The sequence below is a fragment of the Rattus norvegicus genome, chromosome 14, assembly GCF_021556685.1.
Source record: "Rattus norvegicus strain SHRSP/BbbUtx chromosome 14, alternate assembly SHRSP_T2T, whole genome shotgun sequence".
NCBI classification, from domain to species: domain Eukaryota; kingdom Metazoa; phylum Chordata; class Mammalia; order Rodentia; family Muridae; genus Rattus; species Rattus norvegicus.
This window is the reverse complement of record NC_141547.1, coordinates 77,970,101-77,990,638: the sequence shown is the minus strand read 5'-3', so window position 1 is coordinate 77,990,638 and position 20,538 is coordinate 77,970,101. Positions and strand designations below refer to the sequence as shown.

Here is a 20,538-nt window from a genome sequence, read left to right as displayed (position 1 = left end):
TCACATCAGCACTCAGCCATTCACATCAGGTCTAATCTCAGCACAAGCTGTGCACCAGAGGGATTGGACATGGGCCCCATATCCACCATTTAGAGAATTAAGATGCTGAAAGGGTACTAGGAGACTTGGCAGTTCTTGAAGTCAGTGACATCCACCATGAAACAAGCCATTTTAACTTATGTCTGTGAGGTTGTAGAAACAGAAAAGTTTCCATCCAGTCCAGAAAGAAGAGCAGTAAGGATCCACAGTCCTGGATGAGGTAAGGGGAGAGAGGGATCTCCAGGTTTTGGGGAGAGCCTCAGTGCCAAGTGGACCGTGTTTCAGAACCACGGACAGCGCCCACCACACCAATCCCTGCCTGGAGCCCAGAATGCTACTTTCAGAGGGCTGTGCCTCTTGTCACTCTGTTTATGAAAGTGTTCCCCTCCCTGCTTTTTATAGCTTTGTAATTTTCCACTCATAATTTGAGGACCCAGCCCAGTCCCCTCTCTGATGACTCAATTACTGTCTTTCTTGCTTAATCACAGCTTTAAGCCTCTGCTATTTTTTAGATAGCCACAAATGTCCAGCCAGTGATGTTTGGATAAGTGTTGGTTAGGTAAGAGTAACACCTCTTTCTCTTCCTGTGACAATTTGCAGATCATCGTAGGTTTTTATGCAGTTTCCAACAGCTGCCTTTGCGGAAGGGACCAATCTCATTCTCACCCTGTGGGAAGAGAGCAGGACCCCATGGGAGGTAGGATTTTGTAAGCCTCTTGGGAATAGATATGCTTATGATCTAGACTCGTCTCCAGCTGAGCCTTAGTGTGGCTCACTTTCCTATTGTGTGGATAAGAATGTCTGAAGTGTTGAGTTAATTTTTGTAGTATAGCTCTACAAAATATTTCACATTTGTGAGGAGGACGAAGGCCTCCTGCCAGTGTGGCTCTCTCCAGTGGTTCTGGTAGCAGATAATGCTAGGCTTGGAGCAGAAGCCCTTCCTATGGCCTGGGCCACCCTCCTACTCACAAGACTCTTGATAGTAGAAGTGGCCTTGCTGTCTAGTGGTGTGGGCTCAGACAGACCCTTCAAAAGAGGCGTTCAGCAGCCCCACCCTTTGGGAGCCTTGTGCTCCAGATGTGCCCCTCTCTGATGCACAGGGTTCTTTGGCCATAAAGTGAGGGCACCTCAGTAGCTCATGGCTTTGTGTACACAGACAGGGGCAGTGCAGGGGTGTCGGGGAAGGTGTGTAACTTACTGTAGTGATGATAGGGGTAGGGGACACCAGGGCCATTTAATCCTAGGAAGAGCCATTTTTCCTCTAGGTACTTCTAGGTGGGACTTGTGTTTTGCCCTTTCTTCTAACATTTTATCATTTGCTTGTCCTTAAAACTCCCTAGAAACTATGTGAGTAGCCCAGTCATAAGCCATTGGTGGTGTGACTATGCCATCACATTTGGTTCTGCATTTCTTATTGTTTATACTTTTTTGAAATTTTTTCCTGGAGACAGTGTCCCAGCACTCCCTTTTGGGGTCACTTGATACATGCTGTAACCCTCCTCTTCTTACCTTCAGCTCTCAGGACAATATAAGATAACCAGTGACCTTGCTTCCATTTCTTCTTAGTTTCCTCTCCCACGTTACCATCATGAAGAGCCCAGACTCATTTCTGTGAGGGGCATTCATGGCCCCAGGGTCTCACATCTGGACACATCTCTGTGTCTCTCACTTCGAGGTTACAGACAGCTCTCACAGTCGAGGGCTCAGTGTTTTCATGCTTCAGCCCACCACAGATGGAGACGAGTGAACAGTATTTTCGTCTGTTCTTAGCAGGCCACCCCCAGTTTATATTCCATAAGCAGTACAGCCTGATGACTGTTGCCATGATGTTTCCATTGGCCCCAGTGTTATACATAACCCAGGATGACATAAATCTGTGGGGCGTGGACGCCAATACCTAACCATTTATATGAGGGAGTGGATCCTGTGTGACGTTTGTGCATGGTCCTGGGGCCAATTTTCTCTTATATATGTGGGGACTGTACCCAACCAAAGGACTGCATCTGTAAATGGTTACCTACGAAAGACAGTTCTTGCCACAGGAAGTGGCTGAGACTATACAATGCCAGGCCTGAGCTCAGCACTGTTCTTGCCCCCAGTCATTCCCAGTTGGCTGTCTGCTCTGGTGTTGCTCTCACACAAGGTTGGAAGGAGAATGTGAGCCATGCTGGGCATAGCTACTTCTGCTTATTGTTGTCGCTGTGGAATGAGCCCAGAGCATTCCATTCAGCTGTTGAATTTCTTCTTGATGTCTTCTCAGTCTTTCATTTACTGTCTATTTCCTGAGGCAATAGGTCGCCACACCACCATGTTCTTTTTTAAATGCATGAATCTTATGCATTGATGTTTAAAATATGAACTCACACATAGCTTATGTATAAAAAAAGTACGATGCTTTTTTTTTTATAATAAAACTTACCTGGTGCCTCGTTCGTGAGGGATTGTTTGTTTATTGGTTCAGTTTTGCTGCACTAAAGGTGGAACCCAGGTCCTCGAGCATGTTTGGCAAGCATTTTCTCACTGACCCACGGCCCAAGCCCAGTGGTATTTTTGTGTGCATATGCGTGTGTATGCATGAGTATGTGTATGTATATATGTATGTTATGTGTGTGGAAGCCAGAGGACACCAGTGATTATCATTCCCAAAGTGCCACTAACCTTTTATTTTTTAAAACCAAGCCTTTCATTTCATGAGTATTCACTGATTATACTGGACTGGTTGGCCAGGGAGCTGCAGGCATGTGCCTGTCTCCTCCCTGGGGCCGGGATTGCAATCATGTGCCACCACCACTTCTGGTTTCCTTGAAGTGGATTCTGGAGATGGAACTCATGTATTTGAGCTTGCAAGGCAGGCAGTTTTATTAACTGAGCCATCTCCTCTGCCCCACGTAGGAGTTTTTACCATGAGAAAAAGGAGTTTTAGAATGCAAGGTCCTTGTGTCAGAGTTATAATGTTTCTAAATTTCATCTGCTCATGGGGTGTCATGAAATCTAAAGTGTGAAGATATTTTTAAAATGTGTCACAGTGTGGTCTGGTGGATCCCATGTGGACAGGAAGTTAAGAGTCCTTGAGTCTGATTTCGAGTGCCTTGGTTACTTACACTAAGTGGGGCCACCCATGTTCCTGAGTTTAATTTGTCTGATACACACCATTCCAAGCATCAGTTACAAAGAACACGATTGTCAAAACAGATGTCTTCTGTGGATGTTACCCCATTAGATTGCATGGAAGTATGACGAGTCCGTGGAAGGAGCTGTATACAAAGCTCTTCAGAGTCCTCATCACGCTGTCAGGGTTAGGGCTTTGTGACGAGACTGAAGCCTTCCTTCTGTGCCAGGTGGGACTTTCTGAACTGCCACACCTGCGAACCCCAGTCCATGATGACACTTTCTGGATGTTTCTGAACCAGAGTTTAGCAGCAATGGCTCTGAAAACCCCTGTTCAGGGCTGGGAGAATGGTTCCCTTGGTTAGGGCTGGAGTGGGAGAGTAAATTTGGTCCTTGGAAACCATACCAGACAGACAGACAGACAGACAGACAGACAGACAAACAAAAAACAGACAAAGGTGATGGCCCAATTGGTAAGTGCTGGTGTGGAGAACCTGAATTTGGTCCCCGAAACTCACACAAAAAGCCAGACATGGTGGCGTGCCTGTAATCACAGCACAGGGTAGATAGAGAGAGGTGAATCCCTGTGGTTCATTGGCCAGGCAGCCTAGCCTAATTGGGAAGGTCCAAGCCAATGAGAGGCTGTCTCAAAAGAGAAAGACTAAGTTCTAGAAGATGACACTAGACCTTCATACATGTGTAAACACCGTCTACATGCACATGTGTTCTCCCACATGCATGAGCACGCGCGCGTGCGCGCGCACGCACACACACACACACAGACACACACACACAGAGAGACAGAGACAGAGACAGAGAGAGACAGAGAGACACACAGAGAGACACATACAGAGAGAGACACACACAGAGAGACACACACAGAGAGACACACACAGAGAGACACACACACAGAGAAAGACACAGAGAGAGGACTGTTAAAAGGCAGAGTAGCACCATTTTCAGTAAGGAAGAAAGGCAGCCACCTCACTTCTTGCCTTGTGCGTACATTCTCTTCTACAGACTTCCTGGTGTCTTTCCCCAGTGGTCCCTCTCACACACAGTATCTGGAGTTAGATGGAGGGGTGTGTTTGAGCACAGGCTTTGCTTTGTGACTCTGGAAACAGAGCTGACTGAGGCTGACCGTACACTGCATTTAAATGCCTCCTTTCAGGCTGTGCCTGAGAAACCCACTATTAAATGTGACAAGGCAGACGCTACCTCCTGCTGAGTACCAGCTGTGGATGACTCACGTTTGCCTGCTTTGGTGCTTCAGAAACCTGACCTCCCACTTGTCTGTGCTGCTCCAGACATCCAGGGCCCAGTCCTCTTCTGTCTGATGTTTTGCACTGTCCTCCAAGGTCTCCTGGGGTTGCCGCATCCTCTCTGCCTCCTGCATTAGGAGCACAGGACAGGAGGTTGGATTCGAGAACTACTGGCGTCACACCTCTCACTTTGGAGCATTCCATTTGTGGAGTGGGGGCTGTTCCATATTTTCCCCTTTGAACAAATGATGTCTTCTCTTTTCTCCTTCCTCACACAGTCCTCTTTCAAGGACTAATTCAGGTACCACGGATACCCATCTGACCACCATCCTTCAGTATTTCCACCCACCCACCCATCCGTCCTCCTCTGATCTATCCATCCATTCATCCACTAATAATTCATTTTTTATGTCATCCATCCATCCTTAATACATCTATTTATCCTTCTTTCCTTCCTTCCTTCTTTTTCTCAAGGTCATAAGATAAATTGCTAATTGAAAACTAGGTTGGCTAAAGAGGGGAGATTTTTTTAAAACTCACTGAATCAGGACAATGAAAAGGATTTCAGAATGACTTGAACTGGAGCAAAGACCCACCAGTCCCCAACGCTTCTGGTGCCTCAGCATCTCAGCACCTTGCATCATGATGTTCCTTGTCCCCACTGTCCCCGACCCCTCAAAGGCACATTCTCACGGAACTAAATAATTAATGCTATTTCGTTAGGATTCAGAATTTCAATCCAGGAGCCGTCAGGATCTTGAATGAATTCCAGTCCTTTCATTTTCCCATCATCAGGCTTCTTCACAAACTTGACACCTAGTTCTTCAAATCTCTTACAGGCTCCATAGACATCAGGAACGGCAATGCCAATGTGACCAATCCCCGAGGGTCCAAGTTGCTGTTGTGATAACTCTGGGTCTCATCATCTTCAGTGCCTCAGTTGTGTGTGAGCTCCAGGGTAGTCTTTCTGGTAGAAGTCCATGCTGTCCTCTCCATCTTGTCCTTGAGACTATCATTCTTATCCTCGTATGCTAAGAAATAGAGCGAGAACTTCATAGAAGGAAAGTCAAGCTGCTGGAGAAGCATCAGTCCAAGAACCTTCATATAAAAATCCAGGGGCTTCTTAGGATCCTTAATTCTTAGCATCGTTTGCTGCAGTAGCAAATCCTTGGTGCTTGGGTCTGGGGCAGAGCAGCAGTTGAGGGCGGCCTCATCAGTGAGGCCACTGGACGCTGGCTGTGGCTCTGCCATGGCTGCCCTGGAGACTCACCGACCAATCCTGCTAGCAAATAAGCCGGCCACACGCTCCAAAAGCTGCCTTTGCTATAGACTGAGTGACAGACCCCCTTCCTTCTTCCTTTGGTTTCCTCCCTCAATATATGGATCTGTGCTGCTTGGTTTTTACAGTCTAGTTGATACAATCTATGATCACCTGAGAAGAGGGAAACGTAGTTGAGGAACTGCCCATGTTAGGTGGTCCATGGGCAAGTCTGTGGTGGCACTGTCTTGATTAAAAATTGATGTGGAAAGGCCTAGCCCATTGCTGATGGCACCATTCCTAGGCAGGTATTGTGGGATGTATAGCCTAGCCAACATAACATAAGTCAGCGAGCAAGCCAATAAGTAGCTTCCGTCCATGGTTCCTGCCTCTAGGCTCTTGCCTTGAGTTCCTGGTCTGACTTCCCTCAGTGATGAACTCTAACCTGGAAGCTAAAGTAAACCCTGTCCACCAATGAGTTACTTTTGGTCAGTGCATTATCACCACAACACCTCAGAATCTCATGGGGCAAGGCACACATTAGCCAGGCATGGATATATGTAGTCCATGTGATATATGCTCTCATAAGTGGCGGGAAGCAAAGCAAGTATGGCGTGTAGCTTCCTCTGGCAGGCGGCAATTTGTGATGCTCTCTCAGATGTCTCTGCAGGGTGGAGTCTGAACGATGCTGCAAACATCAGGACCCCACACTTTGTTTCTGCCCAGTGAGCCCCAGTTCCTTAACTGGAATTCTTGACTTGCTCATCTCCTTCCCTCTCTCAGTAGCTGTGATGGCAGAGGGACCATTAGGATCATGGTCCTTGGGATCATCAGCTTGTCTTAATATCAAGGTTCTGGTAGTTCCAGTTTAACTGGATCCACACTAATTGTGTTTGGTATTTCATGCCTGCCTCCTCCCTGTTTCCTCTGCCAGTTTCCTAGGTTCCCTTCAGATCTCCTGCTGTCCCCTCAGGTGGGTCAGTCAGGCCCTGCCTCAGGAGGCTGGACTCTTCTGGTTCTGTCAGACTCGCCCTTGTCAAGGAATGGGGCTTAAGGCATAGTTTGAGTAACCATGGAAACAGTAATGAGCACGCAGGAAAAATGGATAGCCTCAAAAATTCAAATGAACGAACCTTAATGCTGAACAAGGCCCTTGGTGAAATGAACACATGCTTAGGCATCCACAAGGCAGAGTATCCTACAGGCACTTAAAATCATAATCTTGGGGCCGGGGATTTAGCTCAGTGGTAGAGCGCTTACCTAGGAAGCGCAAGGCCCTGGGTTCGGTCCCCAGCTCCGAAAAAAAGAACCAAAAAAAAAAAAAATCATAATCTTGAGGAACATGTCATAACTTGAGACATACTCATGGCAAAAAGAGAAGAAGAAGGCGGGAATTCTATTTCTCTGTTTCTGGGCTTCACACAGTTGTCAGTGTGTCTACATAACACTCCCTCCCCTACAGCCCAATACCTGGTGTGGTTCAGCTTTCCTCGACTTATCTAGGGGTCTGAAGCTGCCCAATCTAACCTCAGATGAACTTGGAAGACACACTCTCACCCTCCTGACCCCCATGAACCCCTTGGCTTCTTAAACATCGTCCTCTCATCTGTCAGCCCAGCAGAGCCGACCCAGATGCCCCATGTGTCCTCTGGGTTTTCAGAGCCTGACCCTGACCGGGAGCCAAAATAATGAATCAGTCAACATGGGACTCCTGGTGGGGAGGTCAGGATGGATAGTCTAGAGTTATAGCTGTGGAAAACAAAGGGCAATATGAAAACATCAAAATGTGTGGCCCCGGGCCACATGCCTTTAAATCTTTTTATTGTACAATTCTTTGAACACAATTATTATCCTACTTAAAAAGTGGCTTATGAAATTTTTACTTTACAAATGACCTAGTTTCTCCAATGAGTGGAAGTCACGAGGGAGGGGCTAGTATAGGCAGCGGGAGCTCAGTGGGTGCACTGGAAGCTTTCTGTCCCTGCTTCCTCCACAAGTCAGTGAGATTGAATATGATCCATTGAGGTGTTGGGAATCAGTATTCATCAAGTCAGTGGGAATTAAAATCAAGCATTTAATTGGGAATATTTACTTGCTCTTGCCGTTGATCTAATGCATCGTTTTGCTTTGCAGAGTGACCGGCTCCTCATCAGAGGCGGACGCATCATCAATGATGACCAGTCCTTCTATGCCGATGTCTACCTAGAAGATGGACTCATAAAGTGGGTTGGCCAGAACAGACCTACTACATCTTTAACAGTCATGTTGGGTGTGGGGTGGGTGGTTTCTGGGTTTCTTCATGAATTCTGAGGGACCCGTGATCTGAGGGATCATGATAACTTCTGTCCCCATTGCTGTGATGGCTCTGTTGCTGCTCTCTACCTCTGATATGAAACGACATAGATTTCCTACCCAACTCTTCCCTTGGGGTCTGGAAAAGGAAAGGAGGAGAGGAGAAGGCCACTGTAGGATCATCCTGGAATCTGGTACAGGAGCAATGAGAAGAGTGTCAGGTTGGAAGGGACCCTGCCAGTAGGACCAGCCTGGAACCATGTGTGCTTTTAGGAGGAGGAGGAAGAAAATGGGAGGAGGAGTATGGAGTTATGGGGTGCAATAGAAGACACGACTATGAAAAGCACAATGAAGAGTGGGGCTCAGGAATGTGGGCTGGCCCTTGCCTCCACTTCCTCCCAGTTCTGGGAAACTAGAGAAGCCAGTAGGGAGGTAAGAATGGGCCCCACCATGAGTGCTTCCTGGGCACCCTGGCAAGGTGCTGAGCCACAAGGTATGGGGTTCTGTGGACATGCAGGTGCAGGCCAGTGCAAGGGTCTACCACCCATGGCAGCCTCCCTGGGCTGTGCTGTCTCTGGAGGGGGCTCATGTGGACCACTGCCCTTCCATTTTGCAAGCATACTGGACACTAAGTGAGATGATCCATATCATGTGAATGGTAATTTCAGCTCTGCAGAAGGTGCCCAGTGCTCAGTAGGGCCGCTTTTGAGGGGGCTCTTCTCTGGCCCCCTTCAGTTTCCACAGGAGCCCATGTGTTTGGAGACGAGACTCTGAGCTCAGGTGGGAACTGTGTAAGGGAGATGGACAGCGTTCATCACAGCTGTCATAGTCATGCTTTGGACAGTCCTTGACACTCCTCCCCACACTCTATGCTGCAGGTTCTAGCTGTGGGGCAGCCCTTGTGTGGTGTCAGGGTTCCTCAGAAGGACCCAGCTGTTACAGATGCTCTGCTCATCTGGCCCATGCTCACTCTATCCATCCTTACCACTGAAGCCTGAGGCTTCTGTGCTCTACCTGGAATGGTTGCTCGCTGGGGCTGGCATTAGGATTACCCAGGCAGTATTTCTCTCTCTACTATTGATGTCTTTATCCAATAATGATGTAGAAAAGTCAAGAGGAGTTTAGAGTATCTGGGTTTGGTTATTCAAGTAGATTCGCTGGCATCTGGATCTAATGATGTCATCCCTGTGAGGACAGTGGAAGATGCTTGAGCTCCCCTTCTGGTCTGGCTGAGGCTGGCCTGGTGCCTTGACGTTTCCATAGGGACCAAGTTACTAGTTGCTGTGGTTGTTCCTCTGAAGCCCATTGTGGGGTTTTCTCCTGGGAGATGATTCTATGCTCCTGGCTCAGCAGGAACCAGACTGCTGGCCAACATAGCATGCTTGGTCAGGTCAGCCTGGCCCTCTGGGAAGCTAGGAGTCTCTCTTGTGGTTGTCACTTTGGGGCAGCTTTGCTGGGTAGGCCCAGGAGCTTTTGTGATGCTCGCAGCTGTGCTGTGATTGCTTGACTAAGGGGAGGGAGCTGTGCCCAGTATGTGTAATGCTGTCCCACAACCCAGAGCTGTAACCCACACAAATTGTTCAAGCGCAAGTCTCAGGTTAAGGTAAGGCAGGTCCCTCTAAGAAAGTCTTGTCTTGTTTGTAGATAGTCTCTTTGTCCTGTGTCCTTTTAGACTTATCCCCCCATGTGCTCCATTGTCCTAACATACTTTTTAAATTGTAAATTATTTTATGTTATTTTTGAGATTAATGTAATTACATTCCTTCCCTTTCCTTTCCTCCCTCCGAACTCTCCCATATAATCCCTATTACTCTCTTTCAAATCCGTGTCCTCTTTCTTCATTAATTATTATTACATGCATGCATGTATATATACATATATATATTCCCAAATATAACCCACTCAGTCTGTATAATGTTTCCTGTGTCTACGCTTCCAGGGCTGACCATTTGGTATCAGATAACCAACTGGGGTGCCTTTCCCCGGGGAAGACTCTCTGTCCTCAGCTATCTGTAGTTGCCCATAGTTCTTGGTGTAAGGTTGAACGTTCCTCTGTCCCCTTTGGCATGTCCATTGGTGTCATTCTTGTTCAGTTCAGGTTTGGGCAGTCATGTCCATGAGACTCTATGAGTATATAGCTCTTCTGACATTCCCAGGAGACACAATCTTAGAACAAATTCCCCGATCCTCTGTCTCTTACAGTTTTCCCAGTCCCTCTTCCGCAGTGTTTCCTGAGTGTTGGGTGTAGGAGTGTTCTGTAGATGTAGCCATTGGGACTGGCCTATGCACTATGATTGGTTGTGGTTCTGTAGTACTCTCTCTGTGTGTGAAGAGAAGCTTCTTAGATGAGGGTTGAGGACTTTACTTATCTGTGGGTATGAGGATAAATGTGTAGACTGTTTTTATGATTTATGCTGATTCAGTAGTCCATGACTTACTAGCTCTGGGTTGTTGGCTCGGTTTTCAGTCCCAGACATGGCTTTCCTCTTATTGCGCAGTTCTTACATCCAGTAAGAGAGCTGCTGATGACCACCAAGGTATGCCTGTCACTGCTAATCACTGATCTAGGGTTATGATGCATTCTGATCATTGATAAAGTTCATAGGCATCACAGCTGTGTAGGGCTATTTGATTGCCTTCATCCTTTATACTTTTTAAAATGAATCCTAGTCCTATTGGATTAGGGCCTACCCTAGAGACCTGTTTTATTTCTGTGACGACCCCGTCTGTACTATAGAAATATTCTGAGTTGCTGGAAGTTGGAGCATAACATTCTTAACATAAGAATGTTAGGGGGACACATTTGAGTACTTAAGTGTTGGTGAAATCCTGTGGGACTAATAGGTCCTGCTGCTGCCTCACTCAGCCGCTCTTCCTTGTATCCCTTAGGGAACCGTCAAAACCACAAAGTTCCCTAGGGATTGCCTCTTTGGAGAGAGGCTGGTTTCTTCTTAGCTCTGCCATCTCCCCTCCTGGAGTCTCCTAGATAGCCTGGCCATCCATTCAAAAGACCTCCGGCGCTTTTGAATTCATACTATGCCACACTCGAACATTAGATACAGGCTCTGGGCCCTTGAGAATGCTATACCTGAGTCCTTCTTCTCAGCCCAGTGCCCTGTGTCAGCTTAGGTGGGAAACATGTACTTTGAGGAGCTGACATTCTACAGTTGGCTGCCTTCCATTGTTTTGTTAAGAACAAACAAACAAATCCCCAAACCAACCAAGCCAAGCCAAGATTTATCTGTTATTTGCCTCTAGGCAAATAGGAGAAAACCTGATTGTTCCTGGTGGAGTGAAGACCATTGAGGCTAATGGCCGAATGGTCATTCCTGGGGGCATCGATGTCAACACTTACCTGCAGAAGCCGTCCCAGGGCATGACCTCAGCCGATGACTTCTTCCAGGGCACCAGAGCAGCGCTGGCAGGTGGAACCACGATGATCAGTGAGTGGCACTCTCCCTGGCCTTAGAGACATGGTCTGTGACCCTGGCCTCCCCACTGGTACACACTGGTGTTTGGTGCACTTGGCCCTGTGCTCAAGGTTCCTGTAACTCCTTGTCACACCTTACCACAGTAAATACAGGTCATTGCTGTGGGTGCCTCTTGTCCAGAACAAAAAGAGTTCAATCACATGGACGGTAAATCTTTAAAAGTTATTTCACTGTGCATCGGAGTGAAATTGTTACCTATGTGGTGTGTTCAGATTGGGTGTTTGCAGTGGATTGAAACAAAAGCTCCCATAGGTTTGCAAAAAGTAGGAAGAGGTGTTATTCAAAGAAGAGTTAGAGAACAGGTCAGAATCCCCTGAAGAAGCTAGGGGAAGACACCCAAGCATCCCATTATTGTTCTGGACTTCTTTTTATGGGGGTTCAAGGAGTTCCAGTTGCTAAGGGCCATGGTGAGGGTGGTTCTGTTGTGACTGATAGTGTAGATCACATACATACTTTTCTACGATACAAATCCCTTACCATGATGTCTCTGTTTTTAATCATATACACTTCCAAGTACACATAGGCATAAGGTGGTAAAGAGGAGATTCTCTCTTAAAAGTTCCCTTTGAGAACAGTTTCCCAACTATACATCTACCCTGAACCAGTTCAGGTTGAATAGGCCTTTTGGGTCTCCTACCTGGAGCATAAGAAGACCATGATTGAATAGAAGCTAAGACTAATGGTTGTTAAGGGAAGAAAAATAATCTCTCTGTTGTTCAGAGAGAGGGTTGTGCGTGCAGCTTAGTGTAGCTGGAGTCCGAGGCTGCTGACGGGTTGGTAGGTGTATTATTCTCATTGCGTGCTCGTGCGTGTGTGTGTGTGTGCGTGCATGTATGCGTGTGCCCATGCACACAGTATGTGAGAGTTTCAGGCTACCAAGTAAATTATTAATTATTGGTGTGAATATCATTTAATGCTGTGCATAGCCCAAGCCAAGCGGAGTCCCAGGATGCTAAACTGTTCCCTATGGTTACTTGCCTTAAAGTGACCAGTGACTCATAGGGGCTGGGTATGTTATATTAAAGGTGTTTATTTGAGCTCATGGTTTTGGAAAACTGAAAGTTCAAGGTTCAGTGGTCCCCCTCCAATCAGCCTCTGGTGAGGGACTCCTGAGTCACATACTCCTGGAAAATAGCATCATGATATAAATGCCATATGTGATGGGAGGAGATCACAAGGCAGGACTTACTCTCTTTATCAAAGACATCATCAGCTCACTGAGTGATCCCAGAATCAGTACCTCCCACCAGCACAAATATAGCGTCCCAGTCACCTTCCGGGAAATGGTGATAGTGGTGGTGGTTTTGATGATGATGATGGTTATGGTGATAATGATGGTGGTGGTATGGTGATGTTGATGGGAATGATGGTGATAGTGTTGATTGGTGATGATGGTTATGGTGATAATGATGGTGGTGGTATGGCGATGCTGACAGGAATGATGGTGATAGTGTAGACTGGTGATTGTGGCAATGATGGGAAAATTGATGGGATGGTGGTGGGGGTGATGTGGCCACTGTTGGAACATTTTGGGTCCTGAGCATCATGACACATGTCTTTCTGTCCCAGTTGACCATGTTGTTCCTGAACCTGGGTCCAGCTTGTTGACTTCCTTTGAGAAATGGCACGAAGCAGCAGACACCAAATCCTGCTGTGACTATTCGCTCCACGTGGACATCACGAGCTGGTACGATGGCGTTAGGGAGGAGCTGGAGGTGCTGGTGCAGGACAAAGGTCAGTGAAAACCCAGAATGGGCCATAAAATCCCTTCACTCTCTTCTGTGTGCCCAGCTTAGAGCTACACATGTGTGTTAACTGATGGAAGAATGTGCTCCTGGTTCAGGGAGTGCGTACTCCTTAAAGTCTTGAGGAAGCATTCCTAGCCCACAGAACAAGTCCTATCTCTATAGCCTGACACAGAAGGTCTTGGCTGGTCTAGCCTTACTTTCTGCTCAAGCCATTTCCCTGACAAGTGTATTCATTTTTTGCCTATCAAATGCTCTTCCTCAAGACCCAGCCCAGCAGAGCTCTTGCCCTTAACCTGTGAGAATTGCGTTATTCCTAAATACCGAGAGCTGAGTCTGGCCTTGTGAGGGCACAGCCCTTGTGTTGTTCTTTGATTTGTCTGGCTGGCCCTGTGAATAACTCTTGTGGGTAGACATCTTGCTATCTCACTTGGTTCCCCTCTGATCAGACTCACACCAGGTGACCCTGCTCACTGCAGACACGTTCAGTTGTCCATCACACGGGGGAGAAATGGGTCAGAAAGACAGGAGGAAAATGAGGACTGGCAGCAGGGTGGAACAGGTCAGGACATGTGTGGTCAGTCCAAAGGGGACCTTCTGGAGGTCCCTCCCAGAGAAGGAGCTCCTATACTGCCGAGCTTCAAGAGGTCCTGGGTACACTTTAATGTTTACAATTCAGGTTATGTCTTCTCATTATAAAAGTTGTTCCTCATACATAAAAATCAGAAAAGCAAACATTTCCCCCTCTGGTTCTGCTTCCCCTCCCAGTGAGACATTAGTTCAGCATTATCACCTTTACTTCCTGTCCATGTCAGCGATTTTTCCCTAATATGGTTGTGCAGTTGCTGTAATTTGAAACCTTTCCCTCCACGTAACGTTTTATGACTGACATGGCCCTCCATCAGTAACTTTTTAATGACACCATTTATGAAGCGCAATGGCTAATTTGTTCAAACTGATTTGTTTTCAGTGGGCATTTAAGTTTCCTGTTTGTTTCATTATAAATTGAGTTCTGGTGAGCACCTTCACACAAGAGCTGTAGTTTTGGAGTTTTATGATTTCTTTAGATATCGAGAAATAAAATCACAAAATGTGAATTTTGGGACCATGACTCTTATGGCCAATTGATTTCCTGAAAGATGCTCCCATCTGTGCAGCCTCAGGGCCACATCAGAGTCCCTGGTTCCCATGTGTCGTACCATTGGGTGTCACTGCATTTGGGGTGCCCTTGCTAATTTCAAGCCAGGGTATCGTTATAGCTTTCGTCACAGTTTTTTGATTACTAATTATACTCATGTTTTGTGCAGATACTCCCCGTGTGACTATTCAGTTGTCCCTGTTCCTCTCATCAGTTCAGATTCCCTGTGTCTGTGTGTGCTCTGCTGGCAGGAGGCATGATTCTTCTGTGATGGTTACTGTGACTCTTACAGCATGCACAGTCATCACAAGAGAACCTGCCATGGTGATCTCTGTGTCCTCACTGAGCTCTGGCAACAAGGATATTGCCTCAGTGTGTATGACTATATCAAGGTTTTATATTTTCAGATGGGCCCATCTCTGCCCTGATTACAGTCTCTTAAGCGTCGTATTTGTGCTTCCCTCGTGCATGTACTAATTGTGATATTTTCACTTGAGCGTGCTTGATTAGCCCATGGTATTTTTATGCTAATCTTGGAAAACAATTTTCATTTCTATTTTTTTCCCATTATTTTAAGAGAAGGAATTTTTGTAACGCTTGCTTTCTACACACCAGACGCTCCTGGCTTGCCGTTTCTGTTGCTAAGTAAAAGAAGTTCGTTCCCTTTAATACTGTCTCTCGGGCTCTTTTCTTCTTCTCCAAATGGTTTCATGCTTTACCTACAAACCAGAGTCACAAATCACAGGTCCACAGGACCAAGGCAAAATGACCCATGAGCCACAGTCTCTGTCCTCAAGCAACTTGAAGAATGAGAGACGAGCCCTCTCCAGTCTATCCCATGTTCCTACAAACCTCTCCTCACGACCAAGTCTTGCCCTTTCTTCCTTTTTAAATCCCTGCCTAGGCTCTTCCTAGAGTCTTCAGCACCCTCTTCCCGGCAGGATTCCCCAGTCTTTTCCATACTCATGCATCTTCTGTTGCCAGGGCTGTCTCTCCAATGCAGGATGTACTTCATGGTACCCCCTGTGGGGAAGAGTTATACGCTAGACACAGAAGTTGATTGCACGTCTTGGTGCCACACACCAGAGCGTGGTTTGTACTGGTTATGATACTGAACTTCTCCTTGTGTATTTGTATTCCAATTAAAAAGAATGGGATCTGGAAACATATGCTCCCTTTGTATTACCTGGAGGTAGACACTTTGTAGAAAGGAAGATATTCTTACCATGAGTACCCCTCCCTCTTTTGCACAGTTCCTGGTCTCCTCCTTTTCTACCCATTCCTTCCTTCCTTTACCCTCAGATTCAGCTCAGGTTTGATCTTTCTTGGAAGGCTCCAGGGACTGAATGCCACTCCTAGCCACCCCTAAGCTGGGTTTGGTGCCACACTCTGGATCCTATGGCGTCTTCTCTCCTGACAGCTGTTACTATGTACCAGGTCATTTGATTTGCTGGGAAGACCTTCGTCTCTACTCAAACATGTTCTCTCCATCTTATCTTGCAATAGGTGTCAACTCCTTCCAAGTCTATATGGCATATAAGGACCTGTACCAGATGTCTGACAGCCAGGTAGGCTCTGCGGCAGGCTTCCCTTCATCTGCACAGGCCAGAGCCAGCATTCATGAGCAGGGGGGACCCTCCAGCCTGGGCTCAGGTCTTACTCCCAGCACTAAGTGCAGTGTGACCACCGACTCTCCTCTACCTTTGCTCATACCTTAAAAGAGATGGGAATTGGAATTTGGTGTCCCTCACATGGCTTCTCTCTAGCCTTCTCTGGGCAGCTCATTAACAAAAAACAGCTGCTTGGAGCCCATTGTAGATATACAGAAGTCATCTTCTGGTCATGTCCTTCTTGTAGACTGGACAGTTGGCCTTGGGGCTCAGGGGAGGCTGGGAACCTTCCCCCTGACCCTGGAGAGGTGAGCTGTGGCCTTCCTCAAATAATGCAAGGCACTGAGAAAGTCAGATTCTCTGTCTTCTCATTTACAAATGTGAGATCTCTGGCCTGGGGTGCAAGGAGCTGAGGAAGACACCACTGTGTTTCCAAGGGCAGCTTACTGCTATCACCAACCCTCCTCCACCATTGGACACCTCTACCTCCTAGAGGAAGCTATAGTGCCAGCTTACCATACCTGTTGCTTGCCGGGCAGCTGGGAAAATCTTTCCCACCATCTCTGGGCTTGAGGCTCATAATATCCCCAACCTTACAAAGGTTGTTCGAGTGCTGAGGGATTTCAGACAAGTGAAATTCAAGGACTCTTAGGAGTTGCACCTTGGCTGTTACTGCAGAACTGTGCTGACAGTGGTTTTTATATCTCCTGCCCTCCAAAGACGCACCTTGGATCAGATAACAACTTACCTAGGATGCCTTGAGCCTTTGATGTGGACACGGGGTACTCTAGAAGCAGCAAGTTGGTCGGGGCTCATGGAAGCAGCCGTGTGTAACTCATGAGTAGAATTATGACTGGTGCTTCTTTCTTACATTGACCCACTGAGGCCCCTGGTGTGGATGTCAGCCATGGGCCTCTAATCGGGGATCTTCCAAACTGCTTCCTGCTTCTGAGAGCTGCCCCCTTACATTGGCAAGTATGTGTCCTAGGAGCAGCAGACTTATGCTTAGAAGGAAGACAAAGAAGATGGCAGGGTTATAGCTGTGCTTCTCAACCTATGGGTCATGATCCAAAAGGATCCTGCATATCAGATATTTTTATTGTGATTCATAACAGTAACAAAATTACAGGTATGAAGTAGCAGTGAAATAATTTTATGGTTGGGGATTGTCTTAATTAGGGCTTTACCGCTGTGAACAGACACTATGACCAAGGCAACTCTCATAAGGACAGCATTTCATTGGGGCTGGCTTACAGGTTCAGAGGTTCAGTCCATTATCACCAAGGTGGGAGCATGGCAGCGTCCAGGCAGGCTTGGTGCAGGAGGAGCTGAGAGTTCTATATCTTCATCTGAAGGCTGCTAGGAGAAGGCAGGCTCCCATGTGGTTAGGAGAAGGGTCTCAATGTCCTCCCCCACAGTGACACACTTCCTTCAACAAGGCCACAAACACTCAAGGAAGGTCACACCTCCTAAGAATGACACTCCCTGGGTTAAGCATATTCAAATCACCACACGGGTCACCACCACATGACAAACTGTATTAAAGGGAGGCAGAGTGAGCAGAGGAACAGCTTTTTAAATGAACAGAGCCCCACACCTTGATTTCTCACCAGCCCCATCTCTCCTCTTTAGCTGTACGAAGCCTTCACCTTCCTTAAGGGTCTGGGAGCTGTGATCTTAGTCCATGCGGAAAATGGAGATTTGATAGCTCAGGTGAGTGGTTCAAGGATCTTCCTCCTACCATAAAGGAGACCAGTTACAAAGCAGACAGTGAAAGAGGGGTGCATCTTCCATTAGTGAGATGAGTGGGCGGGGAAGGGTGGAGTCGGATGCCCTGGCACATGTGCGGATGAGAGATGTTCCCTTGTGTGCAGTGTAAGGTGCATTGGTAAGGTGTTTGGCTTCTGGGATCTATTTTCTCCCTGCATTGTGAGGTTCTGCAAGCAGGGAAGGGTGGTTCCCCTCAGTGCCATGTGCACCTCAATGCCGTGTGCACCCAGCTTCTCTTTTAAAATGTGGAATCTGAGGGTTTTACTCATTCTCATTCTTGCATAGTCATCACTTTACCAACTGAGCCATCTCTTCAGGTTCTTATATTAGTCAGGGTTCTCTAGAGGAACAGGTTGGATTGAAATATATACATATATATATACATATATACATATATATACATATATATACACACATATCACCTACCACATATCATGTAATATGTGTGTGTGTATGTATATATATATATATAGTAAATTACACATGTATCTGCTGTCTGTCTGTCTCTTGTCAGTCTGTCTTATTAGAGTGTCTTGCAGCTAGTCCATCAATACCTGTCTCATTGGTCCTTGTCTCCTAGGAACAAAAACGGATCCTGGAGATGGGCATCACAGGTCCTGAGGGACATGCTCTGAGTAGACCTGAGGAGGTAAGGCCTCCCCACTCTGCCATCTGTAATAACCAAGTGCTCATTCCAGAGCCCTTCAGCTAGGACAGAACAGCTTAGCTGCACCCAGCTCCCCCTCCTTCTCTCTGCTCTGTCCTTTCCACCCCACTCGGCTCCCTTCTCCCTGCTCCTTCTCAAGACTCTTGAGGATGCAAATCTATCAGAGAGGCCAGAAACAGTTGTCTCTATTCCAGGGTTCAGGAGCATTTCCCTGGGTTCTGCACATAAACCAGTGTCCTGATTTGGGGAGAATCTTTACTGAAGACTTGGAATATTGGTGACAGGAAAATAGACTGAAAAGTCCCCGCCAAACCATACCTCTATTGAGGCCATGACTGAAGCCTTCACAGATTGTAAATTAAAAGCCCCAAATAGTCACAGCAGGTGCTTTGGCTTGCTGGAACTGAGAGCACGACTGGTCTAGAGGGGGTTTCGATAAAACAAATCACATTTAAGGGGTCACAGCAGCCATGGGCATGCCCCAATGTCATGGAGCCAGTCCTTTGCCATAACTGTTTTGTGTGCCTTTGGATGCAGTGTCCTCCTGGGAGAGTCTTCTGACACAGCCTGCAGAGTATTTCCAAACAATCCCTAGACACCGTCCTAGCGCCAAATCTCCCACCAGAATCATTTAAACTTTTTTCATCTTTCAACCGTTTTCCTCTGCTTCTAAATGGGGGATTTTTAGAGGGAGACCAGAAGGACATAAGTTCAGGAGTAGCTGCCCCTTCCTCCTGTGACCTTTGTATCTGCTGTGTCCCCAGCTGGAGGCCGAGGCCGTGTTCCGGGCTATTGCCATTGCAGGCCGGATCAATTGCCCTGTGTACATCACCAAGGTCATGAGCAAGAGTGCGGCGGACATCATCGCACTGGCCAGGAAGAAAGGCAGGTGGTGCTTGTCCTTCTGAGGGGCGACAGAGGGCTGTCCAGGTTACGCTAGGGTAGAGGTCTGCCAGAGCTGGCAGCCTCTGGTCTCTGGTATGCTGGAGGGGTGGTCTGGAGTTGCTTTTAGATCTAATTGCTAGCGTCAGAGACCTCTGCAGCTCCCTGACGAGCTCTGAGCCTCAGCTCCTTTGTTAGCATTCCCTGTTTTCAATTCCATTGGCCAGATGAGACCATGTGGCTCTTGGCTGACTTTAGAGCCTTTCCCTGTGACCACAAAGCTGATGATTAGTCCAGAGTGGCCAGAAGCTCCCCCCTGGACCATCTCCACTTATTTGGACCATTCCCTGGGCTTTTGAGAGGGCTTGACCCTCTCCTGGGCTCTGTCCAGGACTCACATGGGGAGGTTGGAGTTACAACATAGCCCAAGGGAAAATACTTAGTTGTGGGTTGGAAAGAAGGAAAGCATTGTCTCAGAGTCAATAGAATAGGGACATCCGGAGATGGATGTGGATGAGTGCTGCCTTAACTGGCTATAGAATTGGTCTCTATAGTAAGGGGGACTGTGTGGTGCTGCCCCTGAGGGAGATACTGGGCTATCAGCTTCTAGTTAGTCTCCTCTGTCGAAGACCCTCCTTTTGTGTCAGCATGGACACTATTGGCTATAACCCCACTCTTGATGTTTTCCCCTTCAAGGACCTCTTGTCTTCGGTGAGCCCATAGCTGCCAGCTTGGGAACAGATGGCACCCACTACTGGAGCAAGAACTGGGCCAAGGCAGCTGCATTTGTGACTTCCCCTCCCCTGAGCCCAGACCCCACCACTCCTGACTACTTGACCTCCTTGCTGGCCTGGTGAGAGCCATGGGGATGGGGTCACAGGACTGGGTTGTGGATAGACAGTCAATAGCCAGAAGCTAATTAGACATAATAGAGAAGGGAGGCTTGGGGTCTGCACTCAGAAATGACAAACCCAGAGATCTGTAGCACTTCTATGACTCAGAACTAGCGATATTTGTTGTATGAGTCCAGTATAAAGGGCCCACTGCCATAGGCCAACAGCCTCACTCTAAGAGACACATGTCAGAGAGATAGAGGAGAGAGAGAGAGAGAGAGAGAGAGAGAGAGAGGGAGAGGGAGGGAGGGGGAGGGAGGGAGGGAGGGAGAGAGAGAGAGAGAGAGAGAGAGAGAGAGAGAGAGAGAGAGAGAGAGAGAGAGAGAGACACTCTTGGAACATGAGGAGATGTGAAGCTGGCAGGCTGCTGTTGGGTAACTGAC

General features: G+C 47.4%; 1 protein-coding gene and 1 pseudogene across 3 annotated transcripts in view; one reads left to right on the top strand and one right to left on the bottom strand.

The window, feature by feature from the left end:
• Positions 1-20,538, top strand: part of Crmp1 (collapsin response mediator protein 1) — a 45,877-nt gene that overhangs the window by 15,637 nt on the left and 9,702 nt on the right. For 2 of the 3 annotated variants that reach the window (NM_001365151.1, NM_012932.3), the window contains 8 exon segments: positions 7,801-7,889; positions 11,218-11,402; positions 13,020-13,184; positions 15,840-15,901; positions 17,576-17,656; positions 18,294-18,362; positions 19,145-19,265; positions 19,959-20,115. In NM_001365151.1, coding sequence (NP_001352080.1) covers positions 7,801-7,889; positions 11,218-11,402; positions 13,020-13,184; positions 15,840-15,901; positions 17,576-17,656; positions 18,294-18,362; positions 19,145-19,265; positions 19,959-20,115 — 929 coding nt within the window. 3 annotated transcript variants of the gene reach the window in all.
• On the bottom strand, positions 5,107-5,660 carry Glo1-ps1 (glyoxalase 1, pseudogene 1; annotated as a pseudogene).